The 21,829-nt window shown below is 54.5% G+C and overlaps 1 protein-coding gene across 3 annotated transcripts in view; it reads right to left on the reverse strand.

The window, feature by feature from the left end:
- ABLIM3 (actin binding LIM protein family member 3) overlaps positions 1 to 16,203 on the reverse strand; it is a 64,938-nt gene extending 48,735 nt beyond the window's left edge. For 2 of the 3 annotated variants that reach the window (XM_067305003.1, XM_067305002.1), the window contains exon 1: positions 15,780 to 16,203. In XM_067305003.1, the coding sequence (XP_067161104.1) occupies positions 15,780 to 15,792 (13 nt within the window). In that variant the 5' untranslated portion in view covers positions 15,793 to 16,203. The remainder of the gene's footprint in view (positions 1 to 15,779) is intronic. The other variant, XM_067305004.1, reaches the window with a different exon arrangement.
- Positions 16,204 to 21,829: the final 5,626 nt, after the last annotated feature.

Consider the following 21,829-nt stretch of genomic DNA (forward strand, 5'->3'; position numbering starts at 1 on the left):
TCTAAAGGGATGGCCCGTGCTGCAGCAGCTCCTCTATTTTCCTTAAGTAGCACTCGCTCATTAAAAACGTATTTATCGAAGATTAACAGCTCCAGTGACGAGAAGCTAGCAAAGCCGTGCTACGAAATCAGCCCTGCCGCTGCAGCAAGACGTTGCAGGGCCCCATCCCAGGCGGGCAAGGATTGCCCACAGCCCCGAGCCGTGGCCGCCGGCGGGAGAGCAGCCTCTCCCCGGCACCAGGACGTGTCCCAGCCAAGGGGAGCGCGGCGTCCCCAGGGACTTCCATCCCCGGCCGGCAGGAGGGGGATCTCGGCAGTGGGTGCCCGGGGCGGCCGGTAGAGCTGGCTCGTCCCTCCGAGGGGGCAGAGGGGTGCCCTGCCTTTCCCCGCACCCACGGCAGGCGCAGGACCGACCACCCCGGGGATTTTCATCTTTCGGCAGAGTCGCCATGGCAACCCCGGTATACAGCCGGGACGAACAAAGCTGACAGGAGAGAAAAGGGGAGAAAAAAAGGAAAGGAGAAAGAAAGGGAAGAAAGAAGGAACACAAAACAGCCCAAAGTCATGGAGAGAAGGCTGGTGCAAGAGGGCACGATGGGGTGGGAAAGCACTAGGGCCTCTGGGGAGGGGGACGATGAGGAGGAGGAGGAGGAGGAGGAAGAGGGTCACTTCCCCTTCTTCTGCTCACCTTGGGATGACCTTCGGCAAGGTGACCTGGCAGCCGCTGCCTCTGGGGGTGCCAGGGTTGTGCCACGGGGATGTTGTCTGTTGGACCTGGTCTGACCTGTCCCAGCCCAGAGCATCCCCCTGGGACTGGGCGCTTCCCTAGCACCCTGCCATTCCCTCCGCTCCAGGAGAGGAGGCACTGCCCTCCAGCACCAGGCCGGCAGACCAGCACCATGCTATGGACAACCCTTCGCCGCAGCAGGCAGTGGAGCAGGGTGCTGGAGACCACGGAGGCTGCAGAGGAGCCCTTGCCATGCCCTGATGCAGCTCTCCAGAGATCCCAAACCAAAGAGATCCCATAGATGAGGGATTGAGGGGTGCCTGGCAACAAGGACAAGTTATTCAGCACCTTTATTCTTTTACCAGTGCAGATAGGTTGGCCCAACCTTTGGGTGACTGCATGTCATGTGAGATGCGCTATCTCAGGGCAGGTCTCTGACCACCACAGCTGCAACAAGCCATCCATGCTCCACTCCCAGTGCACCCCAATTTTGGGGTCCAGGTGCATTTCTCAGCCCATCTGGGCTGGCTGTTTGACCTGCTGGTTCCCAGCAGGGCAGGACTGCCCGCATCCCCTGAGGCCCCATACACAACGTGTGTCAGGGTGGCACACAGGGCCAGGCTGTCAAGACACCCAAGTGGAGCATGGGCTGCCTCAGAGCAACACCCGCACTGCTTGGAGGGTCCCAACACTGCAACCATGGGCCATTTCGACAGCTGGTTGTGGAAGAAGGAGTCTGGAGACAGCAGAGTCAAAGTACATTTTGCTGCATGGTTTAGGGCTTATCTGAACCCCTAATCCAAGGCCAGAGTAGGAGGTAGAGATGCAACCACAAATACATTGACATAATCCCTTGCACTGCAAAAACACAAGCTTTTGCCATTGCCAAAGCATGCTCAGCTCTTGCCTCTCTGTCCCACTTCATTAAAGGCAAAGAGAATTAAAATGCAAACGTCAGGGGTGGGTCAAAAACCAGCAACTACAACCTCTCTCAGCTGGAATGGAAAATAACATCCCACTTGGCTGTTTATTCTAATGAAATGACAAATCCCAAAGGGGAAGTTCCCCCTTCTGCTGAGCTGCCCTCGTGATAGCTGATCAGCAAACACAGAGACAGCCTCTTGCATGGCAATAGCAACTGCCAGGGCAGCGGAGCCTCGGGTCTGCTGACGGCGGGGGCACGAGCAGACACTTCTGGAGGAGGAGGGCTGTCAGAGGGGTGGGTGTCTGCAAGAGCATCCAAGAGAGCCCTGGGAGCCCAGAGCATCGGCTCTGACAAAACTCCTGGGGAAAGCACTGCTGCCTGCTAGCAGCCACTGAGTAAAACAGCTCAGCCATTTTAGCAAAGGGGGAATGAGAGAAGCAGCAAAAGTAATCGGTGTGGATGCTAGGGAAGCAGCCAGAGATGGGCAGCAGGTGATGGAGCACCAGAAGAGCTGGTAACGGCAATGGCACATCTGCACCGGTGCTCGCGCCGCCCCCACCAGCCTGGCCGTAGCACGGGCCCCTCCTCGCCAAGCACGATAGCCTCGGAGGGGGCTTTAGTACCCCCCCGGCCCGTCCACAACGCCCTGGCCCCCGCTTGCAGGGTGACCCAGCAGTCAGGCTGCAACATGCTGAGTGGGGCAGGAACGGGGCTCGGTGCCGGGGGACGGCAGGTCTGGAGCAGCGGGGTGGACGCGGCAGAGTGAGGGACAGCGGGCAAGAGGCACGTCTGGAACAATAAACTCCCTTGGATGTAATGCAGGGGTTTCGGCACAGACACAGTCGTCTCCCCTCCTCCTTCCCGCACTCGTGCTCTCCTTGGCTTCTGCATACACCCAGAAACCTGACTTCAAAAGCAGCGGGGGGGGTGCCAGCATGGGAAGTGGCAGGCAGACAGACAGATGCGGCGTCTCCTGCTAAAAGCCCTCGGTGCCTTTCATCAGAGTCCGAGGGGGAAAAGAAAACGCGAACTGGCTGGGCCCAGAAGCAGACAGCCAAGCACCAGCATCAGGTCCCACTGCCAGGCAGCGCCACGGCTGCAGGGCTTAGCCCTCCCTCCCGGACAGGGCAAGGTGAGCCCTCCCCATCCCCGCCTCCCGGGAAAATGCTCGTAAATAAATCCACCTGCCTACAATAAGCACCGGAGATCCTCTTAACACTCCACGCTCCGCGTGCGAGCCGGAGCGAAGCACTGCCTCCCCGCGTGGGCGGCACGAGACGAGCGCCGTTCTCCCGTAACAAACCTGTTCACGCGGCTAAACGCACCCAGGGCACGGCTCCCGCCCCCTCCGCGCACCAGCCACCACCCGCTGCGACGGCCCTCCCGAGCTGAGGCAGCAGTTTGTCCCCAGCGGACCCTGCTCCTCATTAGTGAGGATTAACGGGTGGTCAACAGGCCCAGCAGAGCCAACGTTTTCCGGGGAACAAGTCCTCTTTCGGGGGGGAAATCAACAGGTGCTTTGTTGCGCTTGTTTTTGGCTTAAATGAGCCAAAAACTGCCTGCCAGGGAACAGAATGATTTCCTCAATCATATGCTTTATGGCATCTAACTAACCGGGCTGGAAAGGAGAAGTTTGGGACAGCTGCAGATGACCCACACCAGCACCGCCAGCATGCCACCTCCTGCAGGGTAGTGGGAGCTCACCAGGGAGGACTGGGCTGCTGGCTCAAAAAGCACCCATGCTCCTCCAAAAATTATTTCTCTGTAGCTGATGCTGAGTCCTTGCAGCACTGCAGGACCAGACTTGGCACCCAGTCACATCCAGCACGGGGAGCTCCGGAGCCCCCAGTCGGGATGGCCAGTGACCATCCCCTAGCACAGGACATGGGAGAACCCACGTGGCCGCATGTCCCCTACCGTGGGTCTGCATGGACCAACACCATCTGAGCAAAGAGCCCTTTTCACAGCAGAGAAGTTGGTTAGAGTCACGAGAAACCACCAGGGAAGTCACCATGCTCAGCCAGGGCAGGAAGGCATCTCTTTGCCCTTCCCCAGACTCCAGCTGGCACCTGGGGCTGGCAAAGGCAGCAGGGTAAAGACCTCGATACTTCACCTCTGAGCCCCAGCAGTAAAAAGCAGTGAGCTGGAGAAAGGCTGTGGGAACCAGCGCGCAGACCAACAGCCTCCCTCCACGAGCGAGGCCAGTGCGAGGACCAGAGAGCACGCGCTCTCGCTGGCATCCCCATTCCCCAGAGGGGAGCTGGGCAGGGCTAGCCCATTTCCAGGCCAGCCTTTGCTTCTTTGCTTTCCCAATTATTTGCCTAACTGATGAGGAAGAGGGAAAAGAAAAAAAAAAAAAAAGAGAGAAAAAAAAGAAAAATAGCAAGCAAGGGAGAGCAAGGGGGTGATGGCCTGGATGTGACAGGCTGGCAAGCCTGACAGAGGAGTCTTGTTTGTGGAGCTTTCACTGCGCTTCGAGCGTGGAGAAAGCCAAGGAATGCTTCCCAACAGCCAGCACCAAACGCGGCCCCGCCAGCCCAGCTTCAAAGGGTTTTAATTGCCAGCAGCACAAGCAGAGCAGGGGAGGGTGGCGGTGGCAGAGGGGTCTGGGGAGGACACAAGGCAGAAAAATGCTGAAGGCTTCTGCTGCAGCACGAGATCTGTTGTGCTCAAGCCTTTTCCTCGGAGAAGGGGAATTCCTGTCATCTCTCCAGCCACCCTTGCTCCAACAGCAGAAATGCATTTGATCCCACACTCTGCCTGCTAGGGGTTGAGCTCGTGGTGCTTCTCCCAAGGCCGCAATGCTGCAGGCTCCAACAAAACCGCACCGTGCTCTGCCTCAGGGGCGTTTGGGACTGCCGGTGCCTTGGAGGCTGGGCCAATCCTGCGTGCAGGCCTGCAGCTCAGCTGCGGTCCAGGCAGGTGGTGATCAGCAACAGCATGTTTCGGACCTCTGCTAGTTTTCTGGGGGAAGGAGAGGAAGGTTCTGGCAGATCTCTGAGCTGACTAAGAGCTCTGAATGCCCAGTGGCTCTGCTGTGCAAGCCAAAGCAATTAGCATTTCTTGGAGACACTCCGTATAATCTTCCCTGAGCGATGGGGGAGGACTGCCACAAGCACAGCGACGGACCCAGGCTGCACAGCGGCTCTGGAACCACTTCCCGGCACCGGGGACACGGCATCAGCAGTGACGCAAGGCAGAGCTGAGCCTCTCCAGCTGAAGGGGACCTTCTGCCAAGGGCCCTGGGACCACTGCGCCAGCTCAGCACTGGAAAACTGGGCCTTCACAGGAGCCACCACAGATCTGCCAGGGCCCCAGATCAACCAAACCTTGCCTTTGGATCCCACAAGCTGTCAGATCATAGAAACCCAGAAGACGGAGCAGAGACCTAGCCCTTAGCATGCCTCTTTCTTGTCAGATCACTTCAGCTCAGCCCGGGTGTGAAGGGCCATGTTTTGGGAGGGCCAGGGCCAGCTTCATCTGTCAGCTCCCTGGCCAGGCTGATGCCTCGAGGCAGGGGAAGAAGCACAGATCAGCCTGGAGACGTTCAGGGAATCACGCAAAAGCAGCAGCAGAAACGAGTCCAGGCCAGCTATCTAAAGTCAGGGATTACTTTTAATGGCTACTTGTAGAATGAAGTGAGTGTGTGCAGCAGAGACAGCCGAGCTGATGCTGACCCCATCCCTCTCACAGGCACGTGCTAGGAGCATATCTCACATCCAGGCTTTTTATAGGGTTTCCAGTTCCTGCTGGGCACACAGTGCAGTAGCACAGTATGACCACAGCACTCCCTGCCCCCAGTAATCACTCACATGCCATTCACTGAAGTCTTTCCATTCCCTCTCTGGCTGTGTTTCCTCTTCTCTCCTTATTAGGGATACACCTACCCATCCATCTTCTCGTTCTCTCCCCCTCTGTGGCTATTTTTAAAATGCCATAAAAGCTTTCAACTGGTAGCATCCTCAGGGATGCAAGGGATTTTACATGTAACCCATCACTCACCATCATCACCACATCACTCACCATGGAGGCAGTGACTTTTCTTTTTTAAAAAGCAGGCGAGGGAAGAACTTCCCCGTTCGCTGTACGGGTGCCACCTGGCCAGTCTGGGAAGCATCCTACGCTGCCTCCGGCAAGGTGCTGGTGCCTCTGCTCATCCAGGACCACCCTCCCACCAAGGAGGAGGATCAGAACCAACCCGCACCCCTCCAAGGGGATGGCTGCAGCAGAAGGCTGGGGCAGCAGCACAAGTCCCCTGAAGTAGGCCATATGAGGAGATCATTTTGTTCACTGAATAAAGGGCTGTGAGCTGGGGAATCACCTAGCTTTGTGCCTCAGTGCCCGCTGTCTGCGGCTAGATGAAGGGAGGCTTCCTTTCTAAGATGGCTGTGTTTCTCCACTTGTTCCCATGCACACGTAAGCTAGGAAGCTGCCTGTAGTGCTTGGTTCCAACACTGGTGGTCAAGAGGTATGAGATACTCAGGAGGTAGGAGATATTTTCTTGTTGAAAGCAGAACTCCCCCTGAAAGGCACGAGACAGCCCCAAGATCTCAATTTCTCTGGAGACAGTCTGGATGAATAGGGAGGACCAAGGGTTTTTGACCAACCCTAACCTACAGCCCAAGCTAGGAGGAGGGAGCGAAGGAACATTCAGGGACCATGGAGGCACTTCACCAGTGCCAGGGAAACCACTTCTCTCTCCCTGAGCTGATTATTCCCTACAGAAGAGCCACCTTCCCCACCCTTCCCAAGGGAAGACCTGACACGCATACCAAAGAAACCTCCGTGCCTCCATGGCCCAGACCCTGCCACACCTGTGTCCAGGTGCAGCCTGGTGCAAGCTGCAGGTAGACTGCTCAGCCTTTGCTGCAGGGTAGAGGCTCCCTGTTGCAAGCTGCCTGGCTGCCTCTGCCAGCAAGGTACACACACGCAGACCTAGCTGCAGGATGCCAGCCTTGGCTGTTGCCAGATGGGATTACGCTGTGCATAACCTGAGAGGCGTCCCACAGCGCGCTAATGCGATGACACGCTCTGTGTGACAGGCGGGACCTGCAGGAACCCTTTTCCATCAGCTCAAATGACCAAATGTTGGGTGTGTCTACAAGGAATGTGGCACATTGCCCAGTGCCTGGACTCCGTCACACCACTCTCAGACGATACTTGGGTGACGTGGCTATTTATAGCACGTAAGCCGTTAAAAGGAACTCATCTTACCTTGCCCCACCTTCTTCATCCTCTGAGGACACGACACGGAGGTGACGCAGGCGGCGCCGAGGCAGACAGGAGAGCAGTGATGAGGAGGGTCACCCCCTGCCCCCCCAGCCCCACGGAGCGGGACCGCGCAGGGCAGAGCTGTTTGAGGCAGAGAGGGAGGAGTTTGCAGGGACCAGCGCTTTGCTGTGATCCGTGCAGAGGCGAGAGAGGCTGTGCGAGCGCAGGCGAGATCCCCGGGAAGCCTGCACTCTATCACACTCTGAGGACTGCTGCGATGCAAGCAGAGAGAGGGAAAATCCGGAGCAGAGCAGCCTGCTCAGACAGCAGGAGAAGCTGGCACCGAGCCACGCAGCACACCTCCGAGCGCTTCCCGGCCCCGGCGCCCGTGGCACAGAGCAGCCAGACGCATGGCACGGGCTGCATTTGAGCTAAGCGGAAAGAGAAAGTGGGGTCTGCTCCATCTGCCAGGGTCTCCATGCATGAGCTGGAGGTTCTCTGGGAAGAGGGCCTTGCCTGTCCCAGCCCCCATTTCACTGTGCCAAGCAAGGAGAGTTTTTCCATGCCTTTGCTGTACTCAGTACCAGGTTGCTAAATTGCAGCAAGCAGGGCAAGCATGAACCACGGGGACCTGCTGCAGGCCAGAGACTTGCCTGCGAGCCTATTCATACACAAGCATCCTCAAGTCCTTGGATGAGGCAGACTTTGCAGCCACTGGCAGACAAATCAGCTGGGTGACAAAACCTTCTCTCACAGTGCTCCCAACTATGTCCCAGAGCTCCCAGACCACCAAGACCTTCTCTCCTGAATGGTTTTTGTCCCAGCTGGAACTGAAATGGGGCAACCAAGCTCTGCAAGAGCTGCCCAATGGAGGACTGGCTCCCCCCTGGCTGCGAGTGATTTGCCATCCAGTATCGAGCACCCGAGCTACATCACAGCCCTCCATCTGCTCCTATCCCCAGCCAGCCTTTGCCTCCCATCCCAGCTCTCTACCAACTCCGAGCTGCCCACTCCTATGATATCCTTGGCTCCTCAAGATTTATCAACCTGCTGGCTCTTTAATGGCCCAGAGCCAAGACAAGGGAAAAAGGAGTAACTTCTGGAGAAAGAGCAACCCCAAACCTATCCCTAGTTAGGTGCCATTGTGGCCAAGCTGGCTGGGGGATTATTTTGCCCAGGAAGAGCGTTCAGCGATTTAACACAGCAGGTAACAGGCTGAGCAGCAGCAACAGACAGGTGAGTCTCGATCCACCCCTGCCTGGTGTGCAAGGCCATGAAGTCTGGTCATTCGCAAAGATGCCGCCAGCATGAAGGCAGCCACCCTCCTCGCTGGCCAGCCTGCGCAGCACCGCACTCCTGAGAGGCTTGGATGGGCTACACCTTCTGGACACACAAGGGAAATGAGTTTCACACACAGCTTCCTTCCCTGCTCCTCCCAAGCTTTCAGTAAGGGAAAGTTCTTGACCAGGGGTGAAACAGTCCCCTGGCCTGGCTGCCCGGCAGGGCTCTCCCCGCCTCCACCGGGAATCCGGGCTGCGCAGGAGCAGCTGTGGTGCCAGGAGATTCCAGCCGCGACGCCTGACATGTCCCAGCAAGTGCCGCTGAGAGAGGGGAACAAACCACCACCAACCCCGCCAGCTTCTCAGCTGCTTTAAAAATAGCTCCCCCTTTGCAAGCGCCCCTGGGCAGGGCAGTCCTCCCAGAGACACCTCTGCCCATGGGTGTCCCCAGGTTGACAGGAGGATGGTTGCCAAGAGGAAAGGGGCAAGATCTTCAGGGTCAACCATTGCAAATCACAGGTGGTGGGAAGGACACGCAGGGCCTTAAAATGTACTTTTGCGAATGAGAGATGCTACAAGCATATTTGTGAGGGGTACTGTATTGGAGCCGTGCACTTCGGGAACTCACACTCTGAGTCCTGGCCTGGGTCCAGCTGCAGACTACAGCCTGGCTGTGCATATCTGAGAAAGCTTCCTACAATTCATTGCTATGATAACAGGTCAAACTCTGAAACGTACGCTCAGGGAGATCTGCCAAGAGGTTTGGTTGGGCTAAGGAAGGGCTCTGGGTTTAGCATCACATTAAAAAAGCCTTTCATGCCCCAACAGCAGTGTGGGGCTCCCCACAGTCTCTCTCTAGAGACTACTGTTCTCCTAAGGATTTTTCCAGTTGTTCAGGTCTCCAACAACAGTTCAAAATGGAGAAGGAGTAAAATGTGCATGAACAGAAAAACAAGTGATGCTTGGGGCTCAGAGGACTTTGCAAGGGTAGAAAGGGTAAGAAGAAAGGAAGGTCAGACAGGCTGCATAAAGAAACCATAGCATTGGCTCCTTTTTCTTTCAGATTTCAGCCCCAGGCAGCAGATCAATTCCCAGCCCAGGGCTTATGGCTGATATTGATAAAGGATTCAGTAGACCATACCTGAAACTGAAAAATGCATGTATAAACTATGGCCTACCAAAAGCCATACCTGAGCCACCAACAAATATACGATAACTGTGTGCCTGAGATTGCTGCCACACCTGATCAGTTTGGCAGCATTAAGCTTCAGATAGCCCTTTTCTAGACAGAAAGGCATGTCCATCAGGGTTGTGCATCACAGCACTCTCAAGCTCTTCTGCTTCTCCAGTGACTCAGAGTGAGCCTGTGGACACAAGAGGCAGAGGGGCTGGACAGGGGAGGATTCAGGACAGTGTACATGTCCCCCAGCAAGAACTACCTTCTCCAGTGCAGGCTCCCACCACCCAGCTGTGCCTGCCCTTAGCTGCTCACAAGTAGACTTCCTGGGGCTGAAATATCAGAACTTGGGCTCTGTCTTTTGTTGGGCTATTGAGATCGCTTCTAGTACCCCTTCCCTTTGTGAAGCCCCCTTCTTCCCCTGTTGCTCTCCTCCTGAGACCTTGCCATCACCAGCCTACCCCCAGGATGCTTTCTGGAGGTGCTGCAGTGCTCACAGCTGAGAGGCGCTGATGTATTTAGTCTAAAAATATCTAATTAGATGTTCCAACCACTTCATTATGGCACCATCATGATAGGACTACAGGGTCTGGCAGCAACTGGGTGGGTTTGCTTCCACTCCTTTGCAGTTTTGCAGAGAGCAAAGGCAGCACCACTATCCTTGCTGATAGCAGGACAGTCTGTCATTAGTCCAGCCTGCTGGCATCACAAATACAATTATCTAGCTAAACTGATCGTCACTCTGTCATTAGGAAACTTGCTATTTATTTTATAAGAGCATGGCAGGCCCTTGAAATAATTCAATTGCTTCGATTGACTTTACAGCACGCGCTCCATTGGCCTGCAGGGCCACTTTCCATGGCTGCTGCTCTTTGAGGGGCAAACTGCCAAGAAAGATGGTTTGCAGGAAAACCTGAACGTAGCTTGGTGAGAGGAGAGAGTCTATCCACCAGCCTGAGGACAGAGAGAAGCTGCTAGGCTCTGTATTTTCTGGGTTGGCACCAAAGTGAATACAACAGACAACTGTCCCTTTCCTAGGCTGCCCCAGGAGAATGGAGGGGATGATTTGTAGAAGGTTGGTTGTGGCAGTGGAGTCAGGGTTCAGTGTTAACAGAGGGGAGCAATACGTGGGTGGAGAGCCTCGAGCTCCCCTCAGCACCCCAGTTCTGCAAAATTCACTACTGCAGCCCTCTCTGGAGAAGCATGGACACTAGGCAGTGTTCATGGTTAATTTTGGAGACACATACTAGGAAGGTAGTTTTTCATCTCTTACAGTGCTCTGTATAAATCTCTCCCCGCCTACAGATGCATCTGCATCTTTCCTCTTTGTCCCATCTCCACGAATGCTTTGAACTCCTAGTCTAGCTAGGAGTCTAGCTAACTTCCTTAACGCTCTCTCACCCTTTTACAAACCATCTCCATATTAATCTGCCCAGGAAAGACGACCTCTGCTTGGAGACCAGCCTCTTCCCTGTCATGCTGCTGCATGTGAGGAGCCTGCCCACCTTCTCAGCAGCTGCTAGCAGAGCAGGGCATGAGGAACATGAGGTGAGGGGCATGAGGGCTCACTCAGTGACAGAGCCCATCTCACCAAGCCCTCGGGGGCAAGGCAGTGACACCACTGCACTGGGCAGCACCTCACCCTGCTGGGTCCCCCTCGCTGGAGCCATGCTTTGTCCCTCGTTTGCTGCTTGCATGTGGTAACCTCCAGCATTGCAGAGACTCCTGGAACAGGGAGCATGGCTGGGTATTGTGGCACAGCTAAATGAAATGGGAACCATTGGTGCTAAGGCAGGAGAGACTCATCTGAAGGCTCACGTGTACCAGAGCCCCCCAGGCCTGGTGTCATCCCTGCAAAAAAAGAGAGCCTCCTCAAAGGGAAGAGACTAACACCGCTCGACACACCGATGGGCTGATCCCTCTGGGCTCACTGCACTTCTAAACACTGGAGCAATAACATGTCCTTAGCAGGTCCTACCCCACTGGGTGGGGAGACAAGACAGTGAATCACTCTGGCCAATGAGCTGGAAAGGGCAGTGCTAGATCTCCTAGAGACATGCAGCACCATGTGATTCCTCTTTAATTACACAGGAACTTAACAGAGTTTTCTGGTAAACACCTTGTAACCACATGTGCCTAGAGATTACTGGGTAATTATACTTAGTGGATCACCATGTAACAGGGAGTATGATTTAGAAGACAAAAATAACCGAACAAACATGCTGCATTCATCAGTATCTGTCAGGAAGCCTTCCTGCCCAAATGCTTAACCAGCCAGCCTTTCCTCATGTCTCCTTTCCCAGTTTTCTGAGATTAGGGGAGCAGGATGGTTGTGGAGCTTTCTACCTCATACATCAAACCCTCTGCAAGATCTTCCCCTGCTCTAACAGGCCATCAGCTGCTCAAAGGGAACAAGACAGAGGATAGGTTACGCTTGTTTTTTTTTCTTCTGAATCAACTTGGCACAGGGGCAGATTTTGGTTTTCCTCTTCAGGGCACTTGCTGGAGACAAAGAGGAGGCTGAAAGATCTTAACTTCTGAGCCATTTTCTATCTCCCATTGCAGCCCTGGTCCAGAGCCTGCCAAACCAGATTTGACCCAGGAGTTTGCCAGGGTTTAACCTCCTCTGGGAGTTTTGCTGCGTCTTTGCTTAGACAGGAGTGGCCCATAACGGCAAGGGGCATCTTGCTCCCGCTGAGACCAGTGCCAAGACTTCCAGCAGCCTCTATCCCACCCTGCCAGAGGTGGTGTGCGAATGCCAGCTCCCACGGGTCCCGCTGGCACAGCCCATCTTTGCAGGCTGTACTCACTGCACAGACCTGCGGCACCCAAACACGGTTGCTACCTTCAAAGCGGCCAAAGAGATTATTCACATTAATTTCAGCGAGCCTTAAATCCCCAGGGCAGTGGACAACTTCAGTCCTTTACTTTCTAGTGACTACAAACCTAGCGTCCGCCACATTAGGCCCTCTGCGCAGGGCCAGTTTCTCAGGGAGACGCTGAAGCCCAGAAACTGGGGGATTTTAAAAGGTGATTTTAAGGCACCTTCTCTTTGGCAATGGTTTGTACCACAGGATCCAGCTTCAATGAAAGTGCAGCACGGCACTGACGGACCTGTTTGTAACCTTATGAATCCATTTGCAACCAATTAGCAGTGCTAACTGGAGTGGGAGGTATAAATAGTGTAGCTAATGTAAATATCAACATAGCGCCCTCCAAAAGCGTGCTGCGCACCTGGTGCGCTGGGAAGGAGAGGCTGCTTTCCTGGCCAGCACCATCCTCACACCCTCAGGCCTGCTTGATCTGCTCTGCAGCCTCAGGACATGAGTTTACACCCAAGATCAGGGGCCTTTTCCTCTCCCTTAAAATTGTCATTTCCATATGGCTTTGCCTTCCCGGCATCACAAGAGAGGATGACGCAGGGCATCCAGCCCTGGGACATGTTTGGAGGTGGAAAGCAGCCCCCCTCCTGCAGCAAGGGCATCCAGGGTGCCTGTGCGCTGTGCCAGAAGCGGGGTCGGAGACGCACCTGCGCCGCCTGGCCCAAGGTTAGCAAATCCTGCAAAGAGCTCCCTGGAGGCCTCACCAGAAGCTGTGCACAGCAGCGTGGCTTGAAGCCAGCACAGTGGCCCACAGCCCCAAATTCCCTGACTCACGTCAGCTTCAGACAGGATAGAGGCGTTATCAAAATCCAGTGATTTAAATGGAAAGAAGGCGTGGGAATTCACAGATCTGATGTGCAGCTGGGGACAGAAAGCCACTGTATCATTGATTTGCCAGCTTCAAAACACCGGTACTGCAGCCGCAGGTGTGCATGGGGCTATGACCTAGAGGCACACTCCCCACAACATGGATTCATCATCCTCACAACCCTGCAGCTAGAGTCTCAAGCACCAGGAGAAATCAGATTTGAGAGGCTGGAGTGTAGCTGAGCCAGCCGGGTACGCGAGCTGGACCCTGTTGCTCCCGAGTCCTCAATCATTAGTGACACAAGTGCTTGGAAATGAACGCAGAGAACAGCAGAGGCTGGTCAGGCCCTGCAGGCAATGCTGCGCACACTGGCTCTGCAAGCAGCTCGCCCCTCTGACCAACAAGTGGCCCCACGCACCTCTCGGCGGCCAGCCACTAGCAAAGGGCTGCAAGCCAGAGCCATCGTGGGCTGCAGCCAGACGACATCGGCAGGGCAAAATCAAAATGGCACGGAGGACACCGGCACGAGGCTCCTGTGCTGCCCTTCCACTTGCAGGCGCGCGCGGCCCCGAGGGATGCAGGCTGGGCAGGGCAGAGCAGGGCTGGGTGAGGCAGCGGCAAGAGGAGAGACGCAGCTTTTGGCAGCGTCCGCTCCAGCCGCAGAAAATGCTGACGGAAGGGGTGGCCTCGTTCCCCGTGCCTTGCTCACGGTACCAGCTAGGAGAGGAACACGCCATTGCTAAGAACAGACATAAGCCAGTGCTTGGGCGTGGAAAGCCCCACTCTGAGACCCTCAGCTACCTGGAAGGCTGAGAGAAACCTGGGAGTCTCACAGGGCGGAGCCCAATATCCCCCAGTATTTGCACAACCCTTTTACAAATAAGGTGATTCCCTAAGGGTGCCCACTGTAAATAATCAACCTACAGCACTGGAAACGAACAGCAACAGTTACAAACTTCCCAAACCTTAACTAAAACACATGGCTACATAGAGAAAGGTAATGGTAATATTTATGCAAAAATTGCAAAGCCCTACAGAGTGCTGGGCAAGAGCCATGGTACGAGCCTGCTGCTGGGAAAACAGAGTAGCCAAAGCAGAGCAGAGTGATGTGCCTAAGGTCACAGAGCAAGTCAGTGGCAGAAGCAGGAGCGCATCCCAGGAGACTCCTGGCTTTCTGCTCTCACCACTGCCTGATGGCCTCCCTCTGAGTCATGTCACAGCAACAGGCAGGCAGCATGCCTGGCTTTGGTTGGCACCTCTGCCCACATGGGGGAGGACCCAAGAAAGGAGTTCTGCAGCGCAATCGGATGGTTATGATATGCCGGCTCCATTAACAGTCCTTATCATTATCAGCATCCAAGCTGGCTATTAAGAGCAGGAAAGGAATCCCCAGAAGAAACAATACATTTATCAAAATTTGCTTAGAAGCCGCCCTTTTGCATCCCTTTGTGTCCTACCCAACCACACGGGTCACTGAAGCCAGTGAGCACCGTGTGCCATCCCACCTTGCCACACCATCTCTACATCAGACCTGGAGTTCATCACCCAGAGAGACAGAGAGAGAGGAACCTTTTGTTACCATGCATCCAGCAGGGTTAGGAAGGAACTGGTCCCTATTGTTTCCTACCCAAGCACTGCTGGCCTGGAGGCTCCCCCTAGAAAGGGCACAAGCCCATGTTCCAGGTGCAGCTCGTGTGGAGGGCACCTGGAAAGTTTTCTCGCCTCTGACGCAGTCCAACAGATCTGGAATCACCTGTTCTGTTGCCTGCAGCGTGCCAAGGAATTTTTCATGCTGTTCTGCTTGGGAACCACCCCACAAACCCTGGGGTTGAGAAACCTCAGCATACAGATGGGATGGAGAAGTCCCTGCTCTGCCACTTTCTGCCTGGGGGAGTTCTCCTTGCTTCGCACAGCCTGTAGGACCCAAAGGAGTGAGGGCACCTACCCTAGGAGAAGAACACTCAGGTGGCAATCAGCATTGACTGCTTTGGCCAGGGGCTTGTTGGGGTGTTTTTTAGAGGAACGGACCAAAGTTCTGCTAGCAAGGTGGATACAGCTATCACAGATAATAACAGGGAAGAAAAAGAAATTGATTGTGACTTGATCAAGCCTGATCAGTCTCTCCACACTTTTTAAGAAGGACACAAAAAAAGCAACCAGACTGTTAATAGGTGCCAATTATGCTCTTATGCAGTATATTTCTAAGCTCTGCTTCTTCAGGAATTCATACATAGTGCATGAGAGTTTCTGTCCCTGTCTCACACATGCACAATAGAAACACCCACATCTCCAGGTGCAGGAGAAGGTATATATTTTTCTGTATTACACCTGTGCTTTGCTCAGGTCACTGGTTTCTGGGTCTCTCCTTGCCCTGATCCTGCTCCTCCTTCCCATTGACTGCTTCCCCCAATGTCTGTTTATACGTAGGCAGTGGCATCAGCAAGCGAGCCTACTGCTTGTCAGAGTGCTCCTGGCTCCCCCTCATCATGTTGCATATCGACATTTTAGTCCATGATCTGCCCTCCAAACCCCAGAAATACAACCTAAAAAGTACTCAGTGGAGACAAGCACCATGGCTCAGCCCACAAGAAAGAAGGGCCAGCAAAGCCACACACTGTCAGAAAGCAAGAAGCAGGGAACAAAAAAATATATATCCATCCCATTAGGCTTGTCAAGCCTGGTGTGACATTTTCTTTCTGATTCCATCCAGCCAGACCCATGCAAAATCAGCCCTGTTCCCATAGCAAAGGTAGGAGAAAGCTGTACTTACTGCTAGTGCTCATCTTGCTGGTCCTCTGTCCTTCTCATTCAACAAAGATGCTCTTTAAATCCTCTTTTTCTTTCTGCTTTCTTTTTCCCTCCCCGTAAGCGGGAGGGGGTTTCCTCTCTCCTTCCTAGGAGAAATATTTCTCCGTGATTCCCTGGCTAATTCATCCCAAGGTAGCTCCCCGATCCAGCACTGCTACCTCCCCCGGCTGCCTTTGCTCTTACTCCGGAGCTGCCGGATGGCAAGGTCACGGGCGGGGGCGGCTGGGGAGGGGGCAAGGTGAGGAGGAGGCCTGGGAAGAAGCTGTGCAGGGGGCGTCTCTGCCCCAGTAAGGGCTCCGCGGGCGGCGGAGCCTCGCGGCGGGGGCTGCGCGCCCGGGGAAGGAGCTGTCATGCAATGCGGAGCGGCGCCCGCCAGCGCGCTCCTTATAGCTGGGGGTGGGAGCCGGGGCGGGGAGGGGGCACGCACGCAGCTCCCGCCCCGCTCCGCGCCGCGCCGCGCCGGCCCGGGCTGCCGCGGGCCCCGGCGGGCGGAGCGCGGGCGCGGGGCTGGCGCGGGGCAGCGCGCGGGGCGGCGGCGGCGGCGGCGGCTCGGCCCCGGGGCGGGCTGGCGGCGGGGCCCCGCGGCCACGGCACCGCCGCCATCTGCTGGGCAGCGCTGCCGCTGCGGCGGGCACCGCCTGCCGCTGCCCTGCCTGCAGCCCTGCCCGCTGCCCTGCCCGCTGCCCTGCCCTCAGCCCTGCCTGCTGCCCAGCTGTCTGTCTTGCCCTCAGCCCTGCCCACCACCCTGCCCGCTGCCCGGCCTGCTGCCCGGCCTGCACTCTTGCCTTTATCCCTGCCTTCTGCTCTGCCTGCGTGGTGCTTTGCCTTCTCTCCTGGCTGCAGTCCTGCCTGCTGCTCTTCCCACTGCCCGGCCTGCGGCTCAGCTCCCCTGCTCTGCCTTTCAGTCCTGCCTGCACCTCTGCCTTCAGCTGCTGGGGCCCCCAGCCCCTCCCTGCCATGGTGATTCCCCACATGCATACAGTGTGGGGCACCCGCTCACCCCAATCCTGCCAGGGAGCTGTTCTCATCCAGTTCCTGGGCCTGGCCCGCCTCCTGGGGCAAATACAATTTATGCTGAAGAAATGGTTCTCCTCTGGCACCAAAGTTCCCCTCAGGTAGCTCCCTAGATCGTCCACTCCCTGGGTCTCATGGCTGGCCCATGCAAGGCACCCCAGGTGTCTGTCCTGCACAGGGAGCAGGGAGAGAGCTAGGGGTGTCCTTACTGCACCTGGCTGGAGGATGGAAAGGAGGCTCTTCCCTCGCAAACAGCAAGGATCCTTCTCTGCTGGCATCACAGGATTCCTGGAAGGACTTCAAAGCCACTAGCTCTTTGTTTTGTGTGTAAGACGCTATCTATCAGAATAAAGCGTTACCCAGCAGAGCTGCTCCCAGGGTGCAGACGGCTGCGAAGTGTGAGCAGAGATGGGGCCTGTGCCAACCCTGCCTGAGGAGCCACCGAGAAGCTTTGCTGCAATTCAAAGAGCTGAGCTATGATCTTGCCTCTAATGAAAGGAGTTTCTTTACGCAGCGTGACAAGCACTGCATCTCTCCTGCTCCTCGGGCTGGAGTACCTCCCAGAGAGGGCCTTTTGCTTTTCCTTTCTTTTGCTGTTTTGTGGAAGCAGATGTTTGTGGTGACATGACAAGGCAGGTAGCAGGTCATGTGAATTATGCCTGTGCTGTTGGTGATGCAGCCAGCTTGCTGGCAAAGCCTGCTGCTGATCCTCTTCAGCTCTGTGCCCTCAAGAGAGGGCTGCTTGCTTGGGTGGGAATGGCAGGACCAGCAATGGGAGGGAGAGGAGCTCAGGAGGCTGAGATGGCCCTGGGAGACTGAGGGACAAACCAGGAAGGGAAAAGTCATGCTGCCAATACAGCATGGTGGGATCGCTTGGCCCATCCCATGGCACTGCTTTGGTGTCCTTCATCTGTAAAGTTTCCCTGTGTTTGACAAGCACCCGGGGTGTTGCTTGCTCAAGGGAGAGCACGTGAAACCAATGCAGCGAGGCTCCATGTCTGTCATATCAATAACGTCCATTCGTGGAGTCAATAAAGCAGACACAATGTGAGCTGGTCCCCACGGTTCAGTGAGCTAATTAAGCTTCTTCCGCTGACCTGGTTTCCAAATCTTGTTAACTTGCTGCCTTCAGAACAACTTGAAATTTCCAGTAGAGACAAACTGGGATTGCAGGGAGGGCTGCAGAGGAGGACAGAGCTTTGGCAGAGCTCAGGGTGGACCAGAACATCCCTCTTCCCATTTCACCTCCTCCCTCAGCAGGCAGTCCAGGCATCGCTGAGCTATGCCACAGGGAAGGCACTGCAGCTGCAGGCCAGAAGAGCCAGCGAGCCAGCACGTCCAGTGCCCAGCGCCCTGGAGCACTGCCAGTTCTGGAGGTGTACGCCATGGCGAGGTGGTGTGTGTAAATGTAATGCTCCATGCATGAGACTCTACAGGGCTGTAGTATGAGGTCCTGGAGTTATTTTCCTCGAGGCTGAGGAGTTTCCGGTGGAAGGGACTTGTCAGGACCCTCTAAGCAAGAGCTACAGGAAGCCAGCAACAGGATTCATTGACGATAAAGTGTTTGGTGGAACGGCCACAGCTCATACAAAGCACGACCTGATCATACAGGTTATGGAGAAGGAGAATGCTGTATATGTATGAAGTATTAATTTTCCCCCTCCATTTTACCTAGAGGAAAGATAGTGCCCCTCTCTCACAAGAACTACTTACAAGAGTGGGCTGTTGTGATACCTGCAGGTGCTGCACATCAGACTGGGTAAGGTGCTGGAGCAGGGGCTCCATGGGGGCAGATCTTTTCAGTGCATGGGCAAAGAGATGCTTTCTCCACTGGCAGGTTGCTAGCTCTTCCTCAAAGGGCCAAGCTGGCTGTCTTCCACCACCCATGGTCCTAAGTGGCAGAACCTCTGTGAGCTGTTCTGGGGTGAAGCCACCTACAAGCAGTGATACCTAGGCTCCCCTTACAAAGCCTTGCTTCCGGTCACTTGTTATTGTGTGAAACCATCACCACTTGAGCTGATGTTTTCTCTGCCACAACCTTTCTTTCTCTTACTCTCTCAGTCTGAAAAAAGACCAGGGAGCATTTGAAGGAAGGACATGCATCTCACCAGCAGTTACCCCAAGGTTAGACTATCCCCAAGAAAATCCACCCAAATTTGTCTAATTGATACAGGTATGGAAAATCATGGTTTGTTCAGGCTTCAAGGCTTGATGGCAGCTGGCAACTTCACTCTTTTAACTAGTCTCTGGAGCACATTCAGCAACAAGGGCTTGGGTCCACTTTTACTGCTGCTGCTTGGGGCAGCAGACACTGGGACTTGGACTGGTCCCACTTGTGACTGATACCCAAAGGAAGGTGGAAACAGGCTGAATAGAAGCAAGAGGAAGAGGTGCTGTCTGATGGGGCTGGAGCATAAACATTTCCTTTCTGGTCCCTGGAATTGCTTTGAGATTTCTGGGTTTCAGCACTCGTGAGCTGACAGCAGGGAGCAATAAACCCACCATCTTCCCGGCTCCACCAGCAGCTCCCACACAGGGCTGTGGCAAAAGCCTATGGCACAGTGGTCTGAGCATTGTGCCAGGATTTTGGGGAAATTCCATTTCTTTGACTAAGGAACCTGCCTGTAAGAGCTGTCTCAAAGGGTGTTAGGGATGCATGAGACAAACTCAAAAATGAGAAAATGCCAAGATGTTAATGCAGCTCGTTTCATCCCTTTGTGTCCAGGCATTACAACAGTCTTTCACAGTAATGATTACATTTGTATTTTTCCCCTAAGATGCCTGCCTCATTCAGTACACAGCATGTACAGAAAAACACGGGTTGTGCAGTGGGAACTGTTGCCTACATCATTCAGTGGAGACATGGCAGTGATGGAGGTAGGAGAATGGAGAAAAAGCAGCGCTAATTTCATTTAATTTTACTGACTGCTGCCCTGGGCACTGGGTTTCTTATCCCTGCCTCTGCCCCCTTGTTCTTGTGAGATACCAAGGGAGTCACTTGAACCAAACTTTTCAGATGTGGTCGATACCTTTCTGATTGTTATTTCCTGGATGCCTGACTTGAACACTGGCTGCCTGATTATTGGGAGACATGCATGTGAAATCAACGGGTTCTGGGGTCAAAATATATATTGTGCTATAGCAACACTGGAAACTCAGAAAAATCAGGCCCACAGCATCTCAGGCCGGTGATCCAGGAAGCCAACACCTGAGTGTTTCCGTTCTGGCTATGCTCGTCTGCTCTCCCGGGGAAGGGGGTCCTGTCACCGCATGTCTCAGACTGGCAGGCCCCGTCCCATTCCCACAGTGTGGGGTGCCATAGCAAAGCCCTCGGGGAAGAGAATCATTCCTAATTCCCTGTGTGACTTGGGAACCAGGGCACTAAGTAACAGAGCAGCTATAAGGGAAAAGCCAAAATGCAATTCCCAAGGCTAAGAGAGAGGAGATCAGAGAGTTAAAAGATCATGTAAGCATCTTTATACTCAAAGTATATGGGGATGGTTCATTAGCAGCCTTAACTCTGGCGTTTCCAAGTGTTCTATTTGAAGCCATAACATCTCTATTTGCGCAGCTAGATGCAGACACATGCATACATTTATGTTTGCAAACACATGCATGTGCAGACATACAGACTAGCTTTCAGAGGTCTCTCTGTAGGAGTCACAGGCTTTGAACCCTTTTCCTTTTCCTTTTGATCCATGGTGATCTTGGTGAATAACCTTCACTGCTTGGCCCTGTGAATCATAGTTATAAGAGGACTGGAAACGCCTTGGCCAGAGATCCCAGCTGTAGCCCTTGCTCAAGGGTATCATAGCACAAATGTGTCTGTTCGTCCAAGAGGCACCGACTGGCTGAATGTGTCTGTCCCGGCCCAAGCTCCTGGCAGACCTGGTTGCATAGGCACTGGCAGCACAGTGCTCTCCTTCCTGAAGAAGATTTAAGCCCAAACAATGGCTGTGTGATGTCTGCAGGGATGCCGGCACAGCACCGCCTGACGCCTTGCATGAAGCACTGGGCAAAATTGCAGAGAAGCAGGACTCTGACTCATCAGAAGCTGGTGACATTTAACAAATAAAGCCGGTAAGTCTAGGGCTATAAAGTTCCCATCCGGCAGCAGAGAGGGCTAAGTGGTCTGGACCCCCCATTATACCACGGTGCACACAGTCTGTGTCATGGGATGGAGCAAGTTCTGCAGCACTAGGGGGTTCCCTTGCCCAATTTTCTCTTGTCTCCTGCCTCTTCCGTGAGGTGGGATCTGCCACAGGTGAAGTGAGGAGTGGCCAGATGCTGCTGTCCACTGCCCTGGTGCGAAGCCAGGCTCACTCTTCTGATCAAGACAGAATTAATTTCCAGGTGATAGAGATAGCATTTGGCTTTAGGACTCCCTGGAAAACCTAGCAGCTAGGACCAGTGGCAGTAAATCAGACGGTGTTTTAATAGAGCAGCTGGGCCTGGAAACTTATGGTGAGGCCTGACAGCACATTCGGTGCTTTATCCAGCACAGGTCCCTGCTCCTGTTCCTCAGACACAGCGACTACTGAGTCATTCACCAGTGGTTTGGCTTTCTTCCAGTTTACACAGCAGCACAACGGCTCTTCCCAGCAATTCCCAGTGTCGGCAGGAGGAGACACAGACAGAGGCAGATGTTCCCCAGGCTGCTTGCATTAAAGCGATAATCAAATGATAGATTATTTTCAAGCAAACTCACATTTTCAGACATTAATTTTAGTGCTGTGCAAATGGTTTCAGGGAAAAAAATAATACTGCTCAGACCATGGAGAATGGTGGTGTGAGCCAGATCTGCTGCAGGCGATGCTGGAGCGTAGTTTTGGATGGCACTGCTACGCTCCACATCCTGGAAGCCACCTGTAACCTCCATGGTCAGGAAGGGATGTACACGCAATGTATGGGAGGAGCTACAGGTCCTCTGGCATTATCCATCTGATCATGCATGTGGGCAGAGTCCCTAAGTCGAGTCTCATGAATGTTCCCGTATAG

This window comes from Apteryx mantelli, chromosome 14 (assembly GCF_036417845.1).
Source record: "Apteryx mantelli isolate bAptMan1 chromosome 14, bAptMan1.hap1, whole genome shotgun sequence".
In the NCBI taxonomy this organism is placed as follows: Eukaryota; Metazoa; Chordata; class Aves; order Apterygiformes; family Apterygidae; genus Apteryx; species Apteryx mantelli.